The sequence below is a fragment of the Macrobrachium nipponense genome, chromosome 6 (assembly GCF_015104395.2).
Source record: "Macrobrachium nipponense isolate FS-2020 chromosome 6, ASM1510439v2, whole genome shotgun sequence".
Lineage (NCBI taxonomy): Eukaryota > Metazoa > Arthropoda > Malacostraca > Decapoda > Palaemonidae > Macrobrachium > Macrobrachium nipponense.
Window position 1 is genome coordinate 80,097,208 of NC_061108.1, and position 21,510 is coordinate 80,118,717.

General features: G+C 39.0%; 1 protein-coding gene across 3 annotated transcripts in view; it reads left to right on the top strand.

Moving 5' to 3' along the window:
- Positions 1 to 21,510, top strand: part of LOC135216300 (cytoplasmic dynein 2 intermediate chain 1-like) — a 404,990-nt gene that overhangs the window by 273,218 nt on the left and 110,262 nt on the right. For all 3 annotated transcript variants that reach the window (XR_010314849.1, XM_064251471.1, XM_064251472.1), the window contains exons 10-14: positions 8,091 to 8,330; positions 14,447 to 14,665; positions 14,961 to 15,228; positions 15,457 to 15,557; positions 15,764 to 15,978. Coding sequence is in view for 2 of the 3 variants with exons in the window: in XM_064251471.1 (XP_064107541.1) it covers positions 8,091 to 8,330; positions 14,447 to 14,665; positions 14,961 to 15,228; positions 15,457 to 15,557; positions 15,764 to 15,978 (1,043 nt within the window). In the remaining variant the exon portion in view is untranslated. The remainder of the gene's footprint in view (positions 1 to 8,090; positions 8,331 to 14,446; positions 14,666 to 14,960; positions 15,229 to 15,456; positions 15,558 to 15,763; positions 15,979 to 21,510) is intronic.

The following is a 21,510-nucleotide window of genomic DNA, read 5'->3' on the forward strand; positions in this document are numbered from 1 at the left end:
CAGGTTCGATGTGAAATAAACAAAAAAAATATTTCAACACCAACAGCTGAAACTGGGGATACGAATATAGAAAGAAACACTGACACAACAAAAGTTTATTTACAAGCTTACTGACAAAGGTAAATGGAGAATGGTATCTCCTATTTACATAAAAAGTCAAAATCTTACACTGCATGAACTGGGGGAATAGCGAGGTAATTCAAATACTTGCTGGCCGGTTTAGTGACTCGAAGCGATGACTTCACAAAAGGAGAATGGCAATTGCAGATGTCTTCTTGACTCTGTATTGCAGAAAATAATGTCTACTCTTGATACTTGAAAGGCAGGAACTCCCCAAAACCTCTAGCAGGACATTTTCTTCTCTGAAGTCTGCTCAACGTCGAGATAACTCGGTCGTCCGCTCCTGAAGACGACTAGACCAGAATCCAACCAACTCATTAGCAACTTTTCTTCTGATCCTTCGTCGGTCCCTTTTCCTCTTGTCTCTCTCGGATGATCTCTGCTGCTTCTGATCTCTCACTGATAATCTGATCTGTGGCTCTTACTGAGGAGATATCTCTGTGACTAACTGATGATGCCTCTCTCTCCTACTTCGTCCATCGTATATATACGGCATCCTGGGGGCGGGGCCTACAGCGAGTGTCACAGACTCCCGAGATTACCGGAACTTCTCTGAAGAATCTAGACGAGGTATTGCATCAGAGATCACGGCGTTTCTCACGTCACGTCGACGTCTGACGAGTTCCACAACACTCCTGCCGATTCTAGAACCATCATGAGAACAGGCACCCCCAACACAATGCGCTAATGCCTCCTTGCTGCCGAACTTCTCGAAAATGCGTTTTCCTTTCCTTTATCTTCCTTTGCTATAAAGTAATTACCTTGACACGCCCCCCCAAAAAGAGAAAAAATGAAATCAACTGATTTTATTTTTTTTTTCTAAAGAGAAACAAGTATTAACAACAGGGAAACAATTCTGCATAAAGTTTTAATCCAGTCAAACACGCACGCTTCTCCACTCACACAGTCACTCGTGCGACAACAGAAAACAGTTATTAGGCTACTCATTCTGAGAAAAGTCTCTAGAGGCTACTAACTATAACATCCATCTCTCTTACTTTTTCTGTTTTCTGAACTCTGAATTAAACTTATAAATACTAAAACACCTCTTTTGTTTTTCTCAAAACTAATTTCTTTTTCTGACACAATTACCAAGGGCACGGGCGGCGGCCACGGTACGGGGCCTTCTTTATAATTCTGAAGCAAATTTACATTCATTGCCTTTGCTCTACTCTTACCCACATTAATTCTATGATGTATACTTCCCCTCTCCTCTAACACTGAAAAAAGACCTTCGAACTTATAAGATAAAGCGGAACCTTCTTTTTGGACTACTACTAAAACTTTATCTCTTACACACAAACTTCTCTCTTTTGCTCTAAGATCATGTTTCTGTTTAGTCCCCCTTGACTCCCGTTCTCCTTCGCTAGTTGCCAACCATCTCTTAAATTGTTTTTATAATACTCAAGATTAGTTATGTAATCTTCTCTACCCTTACTTCTAGACAAAGGTCCGACCATATTGATAAATACATTCTCAAAAGGTTCGCCTACCGAAGGAATATTACACAACGGAGCTCTGGGGATTACTTGATTCGGTTTCCCAGCAATTTGGCATTCATGACAGCTTAAAACATACCTCTTTACATCATTTTTCATTTTAGGCCAAAAGTACACCCTACTAATTCACTTGAAAGTTTTATTTACTCCCAAATGTCCTTGCTCATCATGTGCTAACTTCAAAACTAGTTCACGAAGCTTCCTAGGAACCACTAATTGTTTGGTGATTTCTCCTTTACTACCTGACTTCGGTCGAACATAACGACACAAGACTTCGTCCTTTAAACAAAAAGTTTCCTTACACGCATCATCGAGATCATCATCCAGCTCACATTAAAAAATTCGGGTTAGTGTCTCATCCTCTCTCTGCAACTTGACTAGCTCATCCTTATCCAAAATGTTAGAGCCTAATTCATCACCATAACTAGGACTAGATACTGGTACATTTACTACGTTACTCTCGACAGCTACGCCTTCCCCTTGGCTATCACTGTCAACATCGATAGAGTCCTGTCTCTCAACCACACTCATGCCAAGATCAACCTCGCTACCTCTATCACACTCGTTCGAATCCACGAACTCACTCACATTTGAATCCATGAACTCACACTCGTTCGAATCCCCGAACAAATTATGATCGTAGTCTATGTCTGTATCTAAACCCAACCTAGTTACTACCATTTCAGGCACTGGAATATTCCTCACAGTAGGATTCACATTCTTGGATAAAGCTAAGTCATTACCAACAATAATGTCAACGCCTTCGACGGGCATACTGTCCACAACTGCAAGTTTCACTTCTCCTGACACTACCTGACTTTCTAAATTCAACTTCAACAAAGGACAAAGAACACAAGTGTTAGGAAATCCACCTAACATGATTTTCTCTTCCATATTGATTTCTGCCCTGTTCGGCACACATTCTCTCCTAATCAGTGAGACAGCAGCTCCTGTCTCTCGAAGCAGGACTACTTCTCTTGAACACACTCCTCCAAGAGAGGAAACTACGGCTTTTGACAGAAATTCACCAAAAATTTTCCTAGTTTCCCTCATCACATCATTCCTACTTGACGAAAGGTTAACTAGAGATACTGGTTTCTTACCGTCCTTCCTTTCTACTGCACAATTTCTCACTAAATGCCCTTTCCCATTACATCGGAAACAAGTTAATTCTGAGCCACTAGATGCCACCTTACTCTTACAAACCTTAGACGTATGACCAGGTTTTCCGCATGTATAACAGGAATAGTCACTTTTACTTGCATTGCTATTACTACTAGGACTGAAACCTTTACTGCTTTGTACTCTACCAGATTAAGGATCATTTCATTTCTTACTAACACTCAAATTATGAGTTAGACTATATTTGTCAGCTAACCTAGTTGCTCCTGCAAAAGATACTTCTCGCCTATCCTCTATATAAAGTTTAATCTCGGGATACGTTATCTTTGTAGTTTTCTAACAACACTAAGTTCTTCAAACTATCAAAATCCGCAACCTTAGCAGAAGTTAACCAATCAAAAAACAGCCTATCTAACTTCTTACCGTATTCTACATACGTAATATTTTCCGCCAGTGCTCCTAGGCAGTGGTCACTGGCATACTGCCCTGTATCTGGGAGCAGTCATACCAGTGACTGTAGAGAGGTCAGTGGGGACTGCCCATGGACTGTCATCCCCTCAGTCAGACTTATTGCAGAGGTTAGTGGAGAGTCAGTGGAGGTGGCGACAGTTTGTCCCACTGATGCTCCTAAGCAAAGATCACAGGTGTACTCCCCTGCATTTGGGAATAGTCATACCAGAGGCTATAGGGAGGTCAGTGGGGACTGCTCATGGACAGTCGTCCCTGTAGTTGGACCTGTTGCAATGTCCCAGGGCACAACAAAGGATGGCCGTTGGCAAGGTTTTCCTTGAGTTCTAAGGCATCCAGCCCTGAGATTAAGTGCCAGTGGCGCTTTAGTGATGAATCATGGCCATTGAAAAGGCCTGTTTCAGACACAGTCCCCTCTCCCCCAGTGCTGTGCAAAAGATTTAGATCCAGTGAAAACTTCATGTAGTTTTTTTGACTCCCCAGGGTGTTCTTCTGTGAAATGTACCTCTTTTTCACGAGTGTGCCCGATGGTGCCAGAGTGCACATGAGCAACTGGGCTGCTACTAACCGCTGAGCACCCAGGGGTGCCTGAGTCTAGTTTTTCAGCACTCACCAGTATACAAGCCCCTTTCTAGTCAGGATTGTTCCACGTGACTGGACTTGCCTTTGGATTTCTTGGCACATTCTGCAATGCACTTTGCACCAGATGCAGAGTGGCCCCAGCCATTCCTTGATCTTCCACTGATCCTTCACAATTACTGATTCAGCACCTGTGTCTTCGGAAGAGGATGGTGAGGATGTTTTGGATCGAGGCTCACCTCTGACTGCTCATACAGTATTATTAGAGAACCTGCTGCATAACTTTGTAGGTTTCTTCTCTCCTGTGGTTCCTGCCTCTCCAGCTTCAACGATTTTCATGATGGATAAGCCTGCAGACGACAAACTACCCAAAATGGTACTGTCCCCTTTGGCGAGGAAGGCTCTTAGCAAATTGGATAGTTGGCTAACTGAGAAAAGAGACCAGGGGAAGTTTTTATTTAGCTAGCCCCCTTTTCGTCTTGTGGGTTGGAGGTATTCAGCTCATGAAACCGGGGAAGCTTCCTCTCTGGGAGTGGTTGCCTCCTCCTAGGGATTCTTCTCCAGTCTTATAGACTCATCACGCAGGTGGGCTTTCAACGAGGCCAGAGTGATGTTCTCCCCTATGGAGATTGATCATCTTACAAACCTCTTCAGGATTTTGAGGTCCTGAGTTTCCTGAAAAGAGAACTATTTTCTGCTACTGGAAGACATAGCGACTGATAAACTGAACGTCCTTTCATGTTTGGATAAGGGCAAAAGGGATGGAACTCAAGAATTGGCATTGCTCTATGCCTTAGGTATCCTGAAGAAGAGATTGCTTTGGTGCTTTTTTGTGTGTGTCACTTCTTTGCAGAAGTCTGTATTGTTATAGTCTCCTCTTGACTGCCAACACCTCTTCCCTAGTTCAACGGTGAGTGATATTTCTTCAGAGCTTCAAAAAAAGAGAATTCAAGATCTTCTCGCTTGTTCTTCTAGACCCCCTAGGGCTCTGACTCCTGCAAACACCAAGAATGTTTCTCCCCTTCAGACTGCCCTTTAGAGGTAGCAGAACCAGAGCCCAGTCTAGACCACGATCGAATCTTCGTTTCTCGACTCAACCTTTTAAAAAGTCGTTGACTAAGCTGTCTACCTGAAAGTAAGGGTTGTGTCCTTCGTGCACCTGTAGGAGCAAGGCTTCTGCATTTTTGGAAGGAGTGGAGCAAAATGGCAGTGGAGGAATGGCTAGTGTCAGTGCCAAAGGAGGGTTACTCTATTCCCTTAAGAGAAAACCTCCGTTGGTCTACAGGCCCATCGTCTTGACCACCTACTCGGTAGGCTCCGAGAGGTTTTTGGCACTGTTGAAAGAAGTGGCCTCCCTCCTCGAGAAGAGAGCCATCTAGGAGGTAAAGGACATTAAGTCAGTCTGTGTTTACAACTGTCTTTTTGTGGACCCCAAAGCATCAGGGGAATGGAGGGTGGTTTTGGATACAAATGCCCTGAATTTCTTTATAGAAACGATGAAGTTCAGGATGGAGACAAGCCACTCATGCAGGATGCCCACTTCCACACCCCATATATCCGAAGTCCAGAAAGTACCTACGCTTTGTATTTCAGAAAAGAGTTTACTAATTTTGAGCACTATGCTTTGGCCTTATAACCGCTTCACAGTATTTACATGAGTCCTTGCTTCTCTTGCCAAATGGTTACATCTGATGGGGATAAATATATTCCTCTTCTTAGATGACTGGCTCCTTCATTCACAGTCAGAGAGGAGGTGCGTCGAAGACATTATGAAGACGATTCATTTAGCACAAGAACTGGGCATTTTTGTTAACTTTCACAATTCTCCCCTGGTTCCATCTCAGACAATTCTCTATTTGAGGATGAAGATAAACCCTCAGATTTTCAGGTTTCTCCATTCTCCAAGAGAATTCAGTCTTGCCTGAAGAAAGTCAACAATTTTCTTGCACGTCAAAGCTGAACAGGTAATCTGTGGATGAGCCTTCTTGGAACCTTAGCTTCCATGAAACAGTTTGTTCATTTAAGAAGATTTCATATAAGAACTCTTCAATTTTACATCTGAGCCAGCTAGGACAGGAAGACACACCCTGATACATTTGTCTTCTCAATATCACAAGAGAAAAAGGAGGATCTTTGGTGGAATGCAGAGGGCAGACTTTCTCGGGAAGTCTCTTTCTCCATTGGGCCCCAACCTAGGCATTTATGCAGATGCATCCAACCTAGGTTAGGGAGCCCTTTTGAGCAATCAAGAAGTTTTGGGACTGTGGTGCAAAAAACAGACACTGGCACATCAATCGGAAAGGGATGACAGCCATATGACTGGGTCCACAGCATTTTGCATCAGTAGTCTATGGCCAAGTAGTGATGGTACACTCTGACAACACCACAGCCCTGCCATATATAAAGAAACAAGGAGGGACGCATTTGTTCTCCCTTTACGAAGGAGTGAGAACCCTTCTTTTATGGTTGGACAACAACAAGGCCAAGTTGGTAACCAGATTTATCCAAGGCAGACTCAATGTCCTTGCAGATGGGTTGAGCCGTTGCAAGCAGGTGCTCCCCACAGAATAGACCCTTTATCCTTAGGTGTGCGAGGATCTTTGGAAAATGTGTGGGAGACCACTTGTAGATCTGTATGTGACAAAAAAATTATTGCCTCCAAATTTTTGTTCACCAGTCCCAGAACCTCTTGCTTGGGCAACAGATGCCATGTTGCAGGACTGGTCGAACATGGACCTCTCCATGTTTCCATCGTTCTGCATGATACAGGAGATGATCAACAAGTTCAGGAGTCACTCAAATGTCGCACAGGTACACCTTTTCTGACAGTCTTATCAGGCCAAGTAGGCAATCTTTAGAACTTGGTGTAGAAGGCATGACGTCTTGGCTTCTACAACATCTGTAGTGGATATTGGAGACTTCCTCCTGTATTTAAGGACAACTAAGAACCTGTCATCATCTACTACAGGCATCCCCTTGACAAAAAATATTGGTTTTGCACAAGGAGCTGCTGTATGTTCTTTTACCCAGGGCCTTTTAGCCAGAAATGAAGATCCTACCAAGCTCTGGCCTCATTCATTTGTTATCACAAGTTTGATGGATATATTAGGCCCAGAGAAAGAGGAGTGGACTTTGTCCCCAGTGGGAACACTAAGAGCCCAATGAGAGCACTAGGATATTATTTGGACAGAACAAAAAAGATTTGAGGTCCCTAGAATCTTCTCTGGTGATTAGTCAAAAACCCGTCCCGTGCCATGTCTAAGAATGGACTAGCATTTTTTCTTAAAGATCTGATCAGTGAAGCCCATGTGCAAGTTGGAGAGGAGGACTAATGTCAGTAAGAGATCAAGCTCATGAAATCAGATGTCACCACATCATCGTCCTTCAGACAATTTATCCATTTCTTCAATTTCACATGCAAAACATATTGGAAGAGTATATCAGGTTCTTGTGACCCATTATCTGAAATATGTAGAAGTGTTGTTTTATAATTGTAGGGGTTTAGTGCTGTTGTCCGTGGCTAGCAGGGTGTTGGGTGAGGAAGCCTTTCTTCCTATCTTTTTATATCTTCAACATCTAGGTTTAAATCTAATATTTTATCTCCAAGCTATGATATAAAGCTATGATATATCATTCTCATTGCATAATAATCATAATAGTATGTATCAATTATTCACTGAGACCATCATTCCCAGTGCATAGGAAGGATTTCTGGTGCTGGCTGCATTAGTGCATAATTCCGACAAAATGAAAGTAAGCTAGATTTTATTGCGTATTATGTTATAAACCTATTTGAAATATGGTATGTAACAATTGAAATATCTTAAGATGCAATCCCTGTTTTTATACATATTATATCCTCCAGATCCAAAGGTTTGTGTTTGTGTGTATGTGTTTGTAGCAGAGGAATGAATCTACAGATACAACTCATTCTATGGAATGTATTTAATTGCCCCCAAGGTACCCACAACAAACCCATTAACATGACTGTCTTACTGATAGTAAGATAAGACATTTTAAAATGAGAGTACTGTACTGTATATTATAGAACATTATTAATTTTATTTTTAATTTTTTTTTAAATTAGATTACTAGATATGTGTTCAATTTCCAATATGTAGCCCACCATTCTTTGTTTGTATATGGTATTTACAGCATACCTAATTCCCACCTGAATGTATTTATTAGGTTTTGAGAGGAAACACTTGGTATTTTGTAAGCCACAAAATTTTCTATGATGTCTTCATATCAATGTGAACTAAAAATCTTCCACTAATAGCAAGGTGTGTTTCTTTATACCAGGTTACTGTTCAAACAAATGAAGATGCTCTGACTGAAGAAATCCAGACAGAACCTGTAGTAATGCGTAATAAATGGACTCAGAAGCCTGTACACATTAGTATTGGGAAAGACAATGAGTTACCAGGCCCTGAAGATTATATGGGAGTTGGAGGAGATATGGGCCCATTAACTTTTTCAGGAGCAGCAACTGGAAAATCTAGCACTTCTCGTCTCACTTCTTTCCTTACATCAGCTTCTCAGGTATAGTCTCATAGTTGACCTGTTAAAAAAGGGTTTACTTTAATATCCTTGATATGTATGCAAAGTATATTTAGTATACAGTAATTTTTGACACCAGTATTCTATGTTGTTACAGTTAAATCTGATATTTTCTGTTTTACCATTGGTTATTAACACACTATTGTGGTTCTACAGCAGTAATGTAACTATGAGCTGCATATGGTAAGAAGCACAGACAGTTATAGTAATGGCAGTTTTAACTCATATATGTTGACATAATATTTAACAACTTTTCCAGTAACCAAATTGTTAAATTTTTCTGTTTGAATATAAACTTCCACCAAAGACCTTGAAATATTTCTCTTTTCATAATTATGAACATTTAATTAAATAATTTTACTAGCTGTAGATTTTCCAATAGTAAATATTAATTGTTGATTTAAAAATTGTTATTATTTTGAGGTATATTGGCATTATTCATGCTTATGCAGTGAACCTGTGAACTTAGAAGGGTGTATCTTAGCTGTATATTTTGGTAAATTATAACATGCTTACATGTATATATGTATATATATATATATATATATATATATATATATATATATATATATTATATATATATATATATATATATATATGTGTGTGTGTGTGTGTGTGTGTGTGTGTGTATGTATATATATATATATATATATATATATATATATATATATATATATATATATATATATATATATATATATATATATATATATATATATATATATATATATAAATATATATATCATATATATATATATATATATATATATATATATATATATATATATATATATATTATATATATATATATATATATATATATATATATATATATTATATATATATATATATATATATATATATATATATTATATATGTATGTATATGCTTAAAAAATCACAGTAGATGCACGTGACTTCATTAAATAAGTGAATACCACAGGAAAATGATAGAAATCCAACCGCTTTCATCTTTACTAAGACATTGTCAAGGAGCTAATGAAATACAATTGGAGAGAAAGGTCTCAGGTACACAACAAGATCAAGAATACCAGATGGTTAATTGTCAAAACGGTAAAAATTAAAAGAGATAATCCAGGATTATCGGATATCACACAGTCACAAACCTAAACAGATTTGACCTTAACCGAAATTGCAAAGTATCTTTACAGTCCAAAACATGTAAAAAACTAAATATATTAATTTTGTTGCTTATATTTATCTACAACTTTTTCCATTATGAAAGCATCAAGTTTAAATAAACCAAGACTTAAATTTAGAACATTTCTATTATTTGACTTGATGAAACAAGATTCAATGATATTCCCTTTAACTGTGTCATTATATGGGATTAAGGCTCTTGCTTGACTCTAGTTAATAGGATGATCTAAACCCTTTAACGCCAATTGGACGTATTAAACGTCGATATAAATTGTCTGTTGGGTGCCAGTTGGACGTATGGTACGTCGATATAAAAAAGTTTTTAAAAAATTCGCGGAAAAATAGTTATAGGCCTACTAGGCAAAAACTTTTGAATCACGCGCCTTGGGGGATGCTGGGAGCTCACGGATCAAGGCGTTGTTTTGTTTACAATCATTACCCAGGCGCGCAAGCGCGAATTTCTTTCTTCTCGCGCTAAAAAGCATCAGCGACACATCTCAGAAATTATTTGTCACTTGACATAAATTTTGCACCATTTTATATTAGCCGTTATATGGAGTATTATATATGAAAATGTGTGCAATTTCATGTAGAATACAACAAAAAACAACTCATGGTTGTAGCTTTTATCAGTTTTGAAATATTTTCATATAAATAACGATAAGTGCCAAAATTTCAACCTTTGGTCAAATTTGACTTTACCGAAATGGTTGAAAAACGCAATTGTGAGGTAAAACTCCTATATTCTAGTAATATTCAATCATTTACCTTCATTTTGCAACAAATTGGAAGTCTCTAACACAATATCTCGATTTATGGTGAATTTATGAAATAAACTTTTTCCTTACGTCCGCGCAGTAACTTCCGAAAAAATCATAAATTTTTTCGTCCGATTGTCGTAATGTTTGCACCATTTTAAATTACCCGTTACATAAAGTTTTATATATGAAAATGTGTGCAATTTCATGTAGATTACAACCAAAAACAACCCATGATTGTAGCTTTTATCAAATTTGAAATATTTTCATATAAATAACAATAAATAGAAAAAATTCGTCCTTCGGTCAACTTTAACTCGACCGAAATGGTCGAAAACTGCAATTGTAAGCTACAACACTTACAGTCTAGTAATATTCAATCAATTACCTTCATTTTGCAACAAACGGGAAGTCTCTAGCACAATATTTCGGTTGTTGGTGAATTTTTGAAAACAGTTTTTGTTACGTTCGTGCATTACGAATTCATGAATCATTTTGTGATAATATTTTCTCTGTGTTGCATTGATCGTTTTACAATATGTTATATACCAAAATGATTGCAATTTAGTGTACAATACAACGGAAAACAAATTTATATATATATATATATATAGATATATATATAATATATATATATATCTATATATATATATATATATATATATATATATATAATTATATTATATATATACAAGGCGGCCCTCGGTTAGCGGCAGGGGTTCTGTTCCTGGCCACCGACGCCAAGCGATTTTCGACGCTGAGCGATTTTAAAGCCTACGGCCGCCGCACACCTTCTTTCAAAACTCTAGACCAGTCAAAGGCGCCGTAATCCCACAACGGCGCAATAAGTAAAATTATATTTATGCAGTATAATACTATAGAATTTACTGTACAGTACATGTGGGTGTCTAGAGTATGTAAAGATATAATAAAGTTTATACAGTGTATAGGTAGCTGTAGTGTTCAGGTTACGATCATTAGTCTTACGATAGTTCGATTTTATGAGAGATCAAATTACAATGGCCTAACTTTATCCATCTTCTAGTTACATAAGTTCAATAACAGCAAAAGAGAATGATGAAAGTATGGTTTTAACGTTATACTCGTTGCGTGAACGTGTACAGCCATGAACAACCGAACGAGAAACGACTTTTTTTTTCTAAGTACAACTGAACTGGATAACATCTGTTTGGCTTGTATTTCGATCATCGTACTACAATGCAACATTACCGTATGTGTTATAAATGGCGTTATGTATAGAATAGAACTGAGATATCTTAATGTAATAACTTTATTCGCTATAGATCAGAGATCAATATAGATTAAAGATCAATCGGGAAATATACCGTTAAATTTAAACCTAGTTATAACTGAAGCTGATAAAACTGTTCAAGCTGCTAATGACTACGTATTATCGTACATCGGCAACAAGGATAAAACTGCAGTAAACGTCTGCCATCACACACAACTATAGATAAAATTGGGATAAAATAATTTTAATCAAAACTACTGTGCTTGAAAGAACACATTTTACTGTTGGTTTCACGCCGATATAAGATAAATAACATAAAGTTCGTATTACGATTATATAAAGGATTACGTATTGCGAACAGAATCACGTAATTTTTTACGCAATAAACATGCCGCCAACGTAATCTGTTAACGAAAAAAATAGTAGTTCACATTCACAATGAGACATATTCAATAAATATTTCCACCTAAAAACATGCTGTATATGGAAAAATAACTTTGTCTCATATAAGTCAAGTATATAGATATTCGTTTATGCTAACTAGAAGCAAGAGCATTCGCTCAGAATTGCGTTATGGTGAAACACTCTTATTCATCAGCTGATTTCAAACCACAACATTGGCCGCTCCGCGGAATACGCGCTTAAGTTTGCCGTAGTATTTTAAAATACAATAATATGAGAATACATACAATATTCTTGGATACAGTGAAATAATGTATAACTTTTTAAAGGATTTATGGAAAAGATGCATAATTAATAAAATAACACAATGCATTTTTCGGAACTGGCGGACAAGAACGAACATGAAAAACCATCCCCTGACAACGTGGAGCGTAGTTACAAAGGCTGCCTTAATTTGTATCTTATTTCTGTACAAAAATGAAAATACCTTTACGCAATATATTTTCATACACATTTTAAACATAAAAACATAAACACTTGAAAAATCGACACATCGATCGCTAAATTTGCACATTTTTTTTTTAACTATATTTTCGGAAGAGCGGCAGACGGCGGCATACAAGAACGAACTTGAAAAAAGCATCGTAGTCGATAACTTGAAGGGGAGTTTCAAAAGCTGCCTTTTTATCATATTTCTGCACAGAAATAAAAATACCCTATTCGTAATACATTTTCATACACATTTTAAACATATAAGCATAAACATTTATAAAATCGACACATCGATCGCTAATTTGCACTTTTTTTAAATCTATATTTTCGGAAGAGCGGCAGACGGCGGCATACAAGAATGAACTTGAAAAAAACATCGTAGTCGATAACTTGAAGGGGAGTTTCAAAAGCTGCCTTTGTATCATATTTCTGTACAGAAATAAAAATGCCTTTCACGTAATACATTTTCATACACATTTTAAACATAAAAGCATAAACATTTATAAAATCGACACATCGATCGCTAATTTGCACTTTTTTTAAATCGATATTTTTGGAAGAGCGGCAGGCTACGGCTTACAAGAAAGAACATGAAAAAACATCGTATTTGATAACGTGAAGGGCAGTTTCAAAAGCTGCCTTTGTATCATATTTCTGTACAGAAATAAAAATGCCTTTCACGTAATACATTTTCATACACATTTTAAACAAAAGCATGAACATTTATGAATCGACACATCCATAGCTAAATTTGCACTTATGTAACTCTATATTTTCGGCATAGAACAGCGTCAGAGGCATATATTTTACCCTAATACCTACATAATAACTTTCCATAAAATTTGTTAATATAATTTGCATAACCTTTATGGTCTGAACGGCATTTCTACATATGTATGAACTCATTAGACAACGGCGCTAGCGGCGCTGTTAACTGAAATTTGTGCCTTAAAGATACCTTTAAAATGCCTTATTTTTGTAATGATTATTTTTGACGACCGCCGTAAAACCGATTCGCCGTTGAGTGATTGCGCCGTTAACCGCGGGCCGCCTGTATGTATGTGTGTATATATATATATATATATATATATATATATATATATATATTTATATATATATATATATATATATATACTATATACATATAGCACTTGGTACTGATCTTCTGCCTGTCATTTTCCTGTGATATTTGCTTGTATGTGTGTATTTATGTGTACTATATATATGTAAGTGAGAATGACAAGAAACTCATCCAAAATCAGTTAAAGTTACCTTAGAAATACCACATAGAAATAAAGTCAGATAAATGATGAAAGCAGAGACAACTGATAACTGATTAGAATTTAAAAGCTAATTAGTTCAAATGAATATTACTTAGCACCATAATGAAAATCTGCAAGAACAAATCTAGAAAATACCAGAACCATGTAAAGTACTCCTGTCATCCAGCTGATGACGAGAAAAAGATTACTTAACATACTTGAAGGCTGTAGAGAGGAAAACCACTCATTACCTCGAGGATGGTGATGAAAATATAAACAAAAAATTACGTACAGACATGTTTGAAAATTACTTCAAATTGACTTATACTAACATGTTATCAAATTGATGCATTCTAAATAAGTAAGGATGAATCCAGGAAATGTGTGAGCCTGGAAGCAAGAAAATAAATTAGCAAGCCTCAACACAGTATAAAAAAAGTTTGGGGGAGACTGTGAGCTGTGAACATATTTGTAGACACTCATAAAGTGAGGTAGCTACTACTGGTGTTATGGAGGAACTACCAATCCAATTGAAGTTGCAGTTATTAATACGGTACTATGAAAATGTCTGTGATTTTATGCATGGCATGAAGGGAAATGAAAAATATTGGTTTATGAAGATATATATACATTTAAAAGGAGCCTATCACAACATTATTTTGTATGGTGATGTTTCTAGTGTATATTTCTTTTCAGGAAATCTAACAGTGTCAGTTCTGTAGTATGTACTCTGTGCTCAAATGTTTTTATTAATGTCAAACTCATGTTTCAGGTGATGTTAGCTCTTTTAGAAGAGGAGTTAGTTTGGGAAACTGCAGAATCAGACAAATCCGACTCATCAGTGACATCAGAAGGACTAGGATTTTCACAACCTCCTGTTACTCTGGGACAAAATGTTCAGTCTCTCTTGGAAGGCCGAACAACACCCTTTGTCAAGTTCTGCCCAAGTGAACCAAACTTATTACTTTCTGGGCATGGGCTACATTCTTTGGTAAATTTGGTTAAATATTACATCTTGCCACGCCAAAAGTTATAATGCTTATATTGGAATTCATATAGTATTGCTCTTTTATCACTTTATATGTTAAGATAAAAAAAAATCTTCAGGCATTTTGTTATTTTCAAGTGAAAAGAAGTGATTTTTTAAACATTTTTATTCTTTATGTTGACATTAGTAATTGCTGCATTCAGTTATACATTTTTTAAGTTTTACAAGATTGAGCTTCTTTTTGTGTATAGAACACTAGCCATCAATATGACCTGAATAATTTTTACAATTGTTTCAGGGGGAGGAAAATATTGAGGACTTTAAAGATGGTGGACTTTTGTGTGTATGGTGGGTACAGGAGCCATCTAGACCACAGCACCTTCTGTCATGCTGTTCAACTCCCACTGCCGCTTCATTCAGTCCTGCTAGGCCTTCTCTGATAATAGCAGGACTTGAAGATGGTTCTCTTTCCACTTGGGATCTAAGAGAATCACTACAGTTACATACACTGAAGATCAACATTGATGAAGACCACTGGAGAGTGAGGGTTCCATCCTACATTACAGGTATGAGATGTTGAGTGGTAAGTTGTGACTACAGATTACAAAAATAGCATTATAATGATTAATAATTAAAAGAGGCTTTACAACATTGAGCCCAAAGATTCTTCAATTGGACAAAATAGAATTGGTATATAAATATTCTCATTTTTAATAATACATTCATAGACATTTTAGTTTGTATAGGGATATTTCTTAAATGTAAGCAACTGGACCATGTATTAAATCTTCTAGCCTGTGATGAAAGTGGAGAAGGGGAAGGCAGTCCTATAGTGGCGATTCATACAGTCACAACAGAGGAAGACCAGATATCAGATACCCATGGGGCTTTTCAAGTAAGGTTTAAATTTTGTCTTTTTTTAGGATGTTCAGGTACATAAATTTTTTTGGGTGGTTCATGTATGTACTATATAGTTACTGTATTACCTTTCAGCCAGCTACAAGCATTTTAGTTCTACCTAAGACCTTTATTTATTTGAAAATAGAAATATCGGATTGTAGGTTTTTTTATATTTTAATGTTATTTTCTTTATATTCTTAGGTCGTAACATTAACTGCAAATGGCCGTGTGACGTGGGTTGTAATGCATGTTCCATTAACGAGTGCGATTGGTGATATTAACTTCGGAAGAAAATCTGCCACAGTTAGAACCATCAGTAGTAATGTAGCAGTATCACCACATTTGGGTGCTTCGCCTTGGGCTAGAATTGTAATAAATCGTGCTGCTACAATCAATGTTGCCAATACATTATATGGGTAAGTTAGTTGGAGGAAATTTTTTGTGTAAGTAAAACCTCGGGAAGAATAAATACCTATAATAGTTTTGAAACTAGTTTCAATATTTGTTTTTTGAATATGAACTATTGTCTTATGTAACTTTACGGTTCAGTTCAATATGTGTATAAGGCTTTACTTTCTGATATTGTAGATGTCTCTACCCCCGGTTGGTGGAGTTTGATGGTAAAACTTGGCACAAGACAATGTTAATATTTATTAACAGAACTAATTATAAGAAATAGGATTTATACAGTCGACCAACTATTGCTCAAGTAGCATGATATCTGCTTAGGTTGGATGCTGATTAATATTAAAAATATCGTTCTGAGCGAGATATGTACAGGCAGCCCAAGGTTATTGGTGGGATCAGTTATTGGCGTTTTGGTTTTATGCCATCATACTATCGTATGATGGCTGAAATGCAAGCAAAACAGTGTTGTTTTCCTATTTGGTTCAGTTGTTTGTAGTAAAACAACTGTTTTCATTTAGTTGTTTACAGCTGTATGCATTTAAGGAATAATTACAACATTACTAATGATACTTCTATCATTCTCTTTTACTTTTTTTATTTATTTAACTAGACGATAGGATAAAATATCTTGCCGTAACACTGTCTAAACGATGTCAATCAGTCTAGGGTGCCGTAAGTTGGATTGCGTCACCTGTAGACTTTTGAATATAAGTCATTGGCGATTTTTGGTTACCGTCAAGCCCCAAGGGACAGAACCCTGCCAATAACCTGGGGCTGCCAGTAAAAATGCCTTGTATTTACCTGTTGTCATATCTGTTAATCCACTTGGAAGGATCTATAATTGCTGAGAGTTTGGGTTGCAAGTCTGGATTTGCAAGCTTGGTATGTGGACCCCCATTATTCATGGGGGATGTGTACGAGACACTCCCCTCAACCATGAGAAGTCAAAATCTGCAAATACATATTTAGAACCCCCTCTAAAAATGCTTATAACTGCCTATCTTGAAAAGTTCAATTACTAAATGTATAGGCACCTTAAATAACATCCTACGTCAAATATACCTTAAATTATTATCCTATTACTGTATATTAATCTTTGAGATTATATTATTAATATATTCAAAGTCATCTTAAACATTAGTACCCTTAAAGATATAATACACACATACTTCTAACCCTTCCAGCCAAAACAGAAATCACTTTACTAGCGATGCACAACAACAAAGTTCCAAAGATGTATTACCTTGGCTAACATTTTTAAAACACTCTGAACACACACACAAACATTGTGCTTATGTGTTAATACCAATTGGTTAAAGAGATTCAAATTAGCAGTACGTATCTTTTCTTTGAGAGAAAGAGAGAGAGATCTGTTTCATTATATCCTTTGACTGCCAAGTTGGCAACTCTTGGACCCACTAAGTTGATAACACTGACCATCCCACCCTTGCTGTCAAGTTTCTTGGCTTTTCTGGCAGGCTCACCCTCCCCCTTCTCTCCAAGTCTCTCGGCAAAAAATTGTGGTTTCCTTTATTTTTACATAATTTATAAATTTATAAACTAAAATCTTACTAATTCACTTTAGTATATTCTTTAATGAATTGATATTATTGCTGTTTACATTAATATTAATTTTTAAATATCTAACTTCCCTGGTAGTTACATATGTATAGCTTTATCCCGCCGATTCGTCGCGCGCACGGCAGAAATTCAAAATTCGCGGCTATCGCCGATAGACGGTCAGGTGATCATACCTGTGCTCCCTCTATCCAGGTACTTGGAACCATTCCCATTTGTCCTCAGAAATTCCCTGCCGTCGTTCGAGCAGCACGTTGGAAATTCGCTCTTCTTTGTTTGGGTTTGCTTTAACTACAAATTGGTGAAGTACCCATTGCTTGGTTTTTTGTTGATGGCTTTCGCTGATTTTGGATTTTCCTTTGCTTTTTCTCACGGATTAGATAGACTTTGTTGATTTCCGACTTGGACTATTTAACTGGTTTTCTGATTTTTCAAGATGGCTGACTCTATTGTTAGAATGTGTGTGAAGGGGTGCAAGACCCGGCTTCCAAAAGCTGCTCTTGATCCCCACACGGTATGTAAGCATTGCAGAGGGCATGTATGTACTTTTGACAGTAGATGTAATGAGTGTGATAGTTTGTCGGAGAGAGAGTGGAGAGAGTATGATCGTTATGCGAGACAATTAGAAAAGGACAGAATTAGGAGAGCTAGATATTCGAGTGTTCTTTCATCTAGATCATCTAATAGTCAAGCCCTTTCTAACTTGTTTAAGACTAATATTCCTGATCCTAACCCTAAGGTAGTAGTACCGGATCCTCCTGTGGAGTCGGAGGTAAGTGAGCCAACTATGAAAGATATTATGGCTGCTATTTCTGCCTTGTGTGTGAAAGTTCAATCCCTTACTTCGGATAAGGAATTGATGTGGGGGGCAGTGCGTGGTTTGCAACGCAAGTTTGGTGACAGTGATAGTGTAGTGGAGGGCGCGTCCGTTCGTGTCTGTCATGCTCCTAGCCCTAGACCTCTTCCATGCTCCCCAACCCTTGGGAGAAGGAACGTCGACAGGCTAAGGGAGATGAGAGATGTTGAACAGCGAGCGGACGTCCCCTCTAGTGATCCTGTTGACGCATCCCAGGACGCTCCCCCTCGCCGCAGGAAAGGCGAGATGAGGAAGTATTCGTCTTCATCAGAAGACAGAAGACGCAAGATCCAGATGCGGTTGGTGACAATCTCAAGAGTCGAGACCCCTCAAGAGACGCAGGTCCCCCGTTTCGTTCCAGCAACCTTCGTGTAGTAATTGGAGCTCTCCGGAGAGATTCTTGTCGGAGGAGGACGACGCATCCGCGCCTAAACAGAGACGTAGGACGCACAGCTCTTCGGAAGAAGAAGACATACTCATTACGTCGGTTCACGCTTCTCCCCCTCCCCCGGATTGGGAGGTGTCGCAAGGGGCATCACCACCTCTTCGCCAGAAGACCCCTGCTAGAGTCTCCGAAGCGGTAGACGTACGTGCAATGCCATCTCCAGTTGTTCCCCAGCAGCAAGAGGTACCGCAAGCAGCGTTCCTATCGGGACTTCAACAGTCCATTACATCTCTGTTTGACGTTTTCAAATCGCAAGGACTGAGAGAAGAAACACACAAGAAGGAATCCAAGGACGTCAACAGACCCAGGAAGAGGATACGACCGGAGTTTGAACAGCGAGACGCTTACAGTCAGCTAGATGCGGACTCGCTGCAAGTTGCAGCGCTCGTAGACGCTCCCTCGCAGCAAGCTGGACGCGTGACGGGAGGTGTCAAGGATCGTGACGCTCCCTCGCAGCATGCTGGACGCATGCATGACGCATGCAAACAGGACAACGCCCGTGATTCCCCCGCTCGTTCAACATCAGATAACGTCAATCCGCTGGAAGAGATCTCGGAGGACAAGACGCAAGAATCTCTGCATGAAGTGGATCTCAAGAGATTACTCGCGGTTTTGGAGGACTTGTATCCTACAGATTTCCAGCAGGCAGTACCTCGGAGCCCGCCCTCACAGTTTTTGAAGGGTAGACCCCAGAAGTCTTCTTCCTTTAAGAAGACAGTTTTGGCCAGATCGGTTAAGAGGGCTTTTTCGACCTTAAACGAGTGGATTGTGAAGAAGAAGGAACAGGGTAGGACAACCTTTTCCTCCCCCCCCCCTACGAGACTGGCTTCTTGATCTAGTGTGTGGTACGAGACTGGGGAGGCTCTCGGCTTGGGAGTTCCTGCCTCCTCCCATGGGGACTTCTCCAGACTCGTAGACGCATCGCATAGAACGGCCATGACTAAGGCTAAAGTGATGTGGTCCACTTCGGAGATAGACCACTTGCTGAAAGGCGTCTTCAGGACTATTGAGGTCTTCAGCTTGATGGACTGGACTCTCGGAGCCCTCGCTGATGTGACAGACAACAAGAACGAGACGCAGATGCATCTTATTGCCTGTCTCAATAAAGCTGTAAGGGACGGGACGGTCGAACTCGCAGCCCTTTTTACAGCAGGTATCATTAAGAAGAGGGCTATGCTATGTTCTTTCCTGTCGTCAGGAGTGACTCTTGCGCAGAAGTCAGAGCTTTTGTATGCTCCTTTAACCAAACAGCTCTTCCCTTCAGAGCTAGTGAAGGACTTGGCGGCTGCTCTTGCGCAACAAGCGACGCAAGATTTAATTACTAGAACTGCGAGGAAAGTTCTTCCGGCTAACTTTTTAGCCAGAAAGGAGAAGGAAGCTCCTCCCATGCATCAGCCCTTTCGAGAGGAAGCCAGAGAACGGCTGCAGGAGGACAACCTCGAAGAAGAAACACCAAACTGCAACCGAAAACCAAAAAATGAACTCGACAACCTCCTGACACAAGTGGGAGGCAGGTTATCCCACTCCTGGCGAGAGTGGAGCCAAAGGGGAGCGGACAATTGGACAGTCGAAGTTCTGAAGGAAGGATGCAAGATCCCCTTCCTAAGGAAGCCCCCTCTCTCGTCAGAACCTTTAGTTGACAGCCACTTACTCGGGGAGCAAAGCAGCAGCTCTTCAAGAACAAGTCAACCAGATGCTGTCAAAAGCAGTGATAGAAGTAGTAGAGGACCCCTCTTCAGAGGGATTTTACAACAGACTATTTCTGGTACCCAAGAACTCGGGGGGTTGGAGACCCGTGCTGGACGTAAGGCCACTGAACAAGTTCGTGAGCAAAGTCAAGTTTGCTATGGAGACATCTGCATCAGTCCTAGCAGGCACCAGACAAGGAGACTGGATGGTGTCGTTAGACCTGCAGGACGCATATTTTCACGTCCCAATTCACCCGAACTACAGGAAATATCTGAGGTTTGTTCATCAGGCAACAACTTATCAGTTCAGAGCACTTTGTTTTGGACTAAACACGGCTCCTTACGTTTTCACTCGAGTGGTTTCGAACGTGGCCCTTTGGTTACATCTGGAAGGGGTACGAATATCGATGTACCTGGACGACTGGATAATCAGAGCCAAGTCGCAAGAAAAGTGTCTGGAGGACCTACAAGTAACAATGACGGTAACGCAACAACTGGGACTTTTAGTAAACCTAGCCAAATCACAGCTGACGCCTTCACAAGACATCATCTACCTGGGGATGAGGATTCAGTCAGTGGTTTTTCGGGCTCTTCCAGCCCCGAATCGCATTCTAGATTGCTTAAGAAAGGTGAAGCTCTTCCTAGGGAGGTGGACCTGCTCGGCAAGGGAATGGATGAGTCTGCTGGGGACCCTCTCCTCGATCGAGCAATTCGTCTCCCTGGGAAGACTACATCTACGTCCACTCCAGTTTCATCTGTCAAGATACTGGACTGTAAGTTGAAAAGTCAAATGAGTATTATACGTAGAAGCGCCGGAGTTAACTCCAGCAGGAAAGTCAACTCCAGCAGGAGCATGCACTTTAACCAGATATTTGAATCTTTAAAGGAAATATCAGTTAATGATTTTAACTCGCTGAATGATTTCAACTCACTGAATGAATAAAAGAAAAACTCTGGGTGTCTCCGCCTGCTC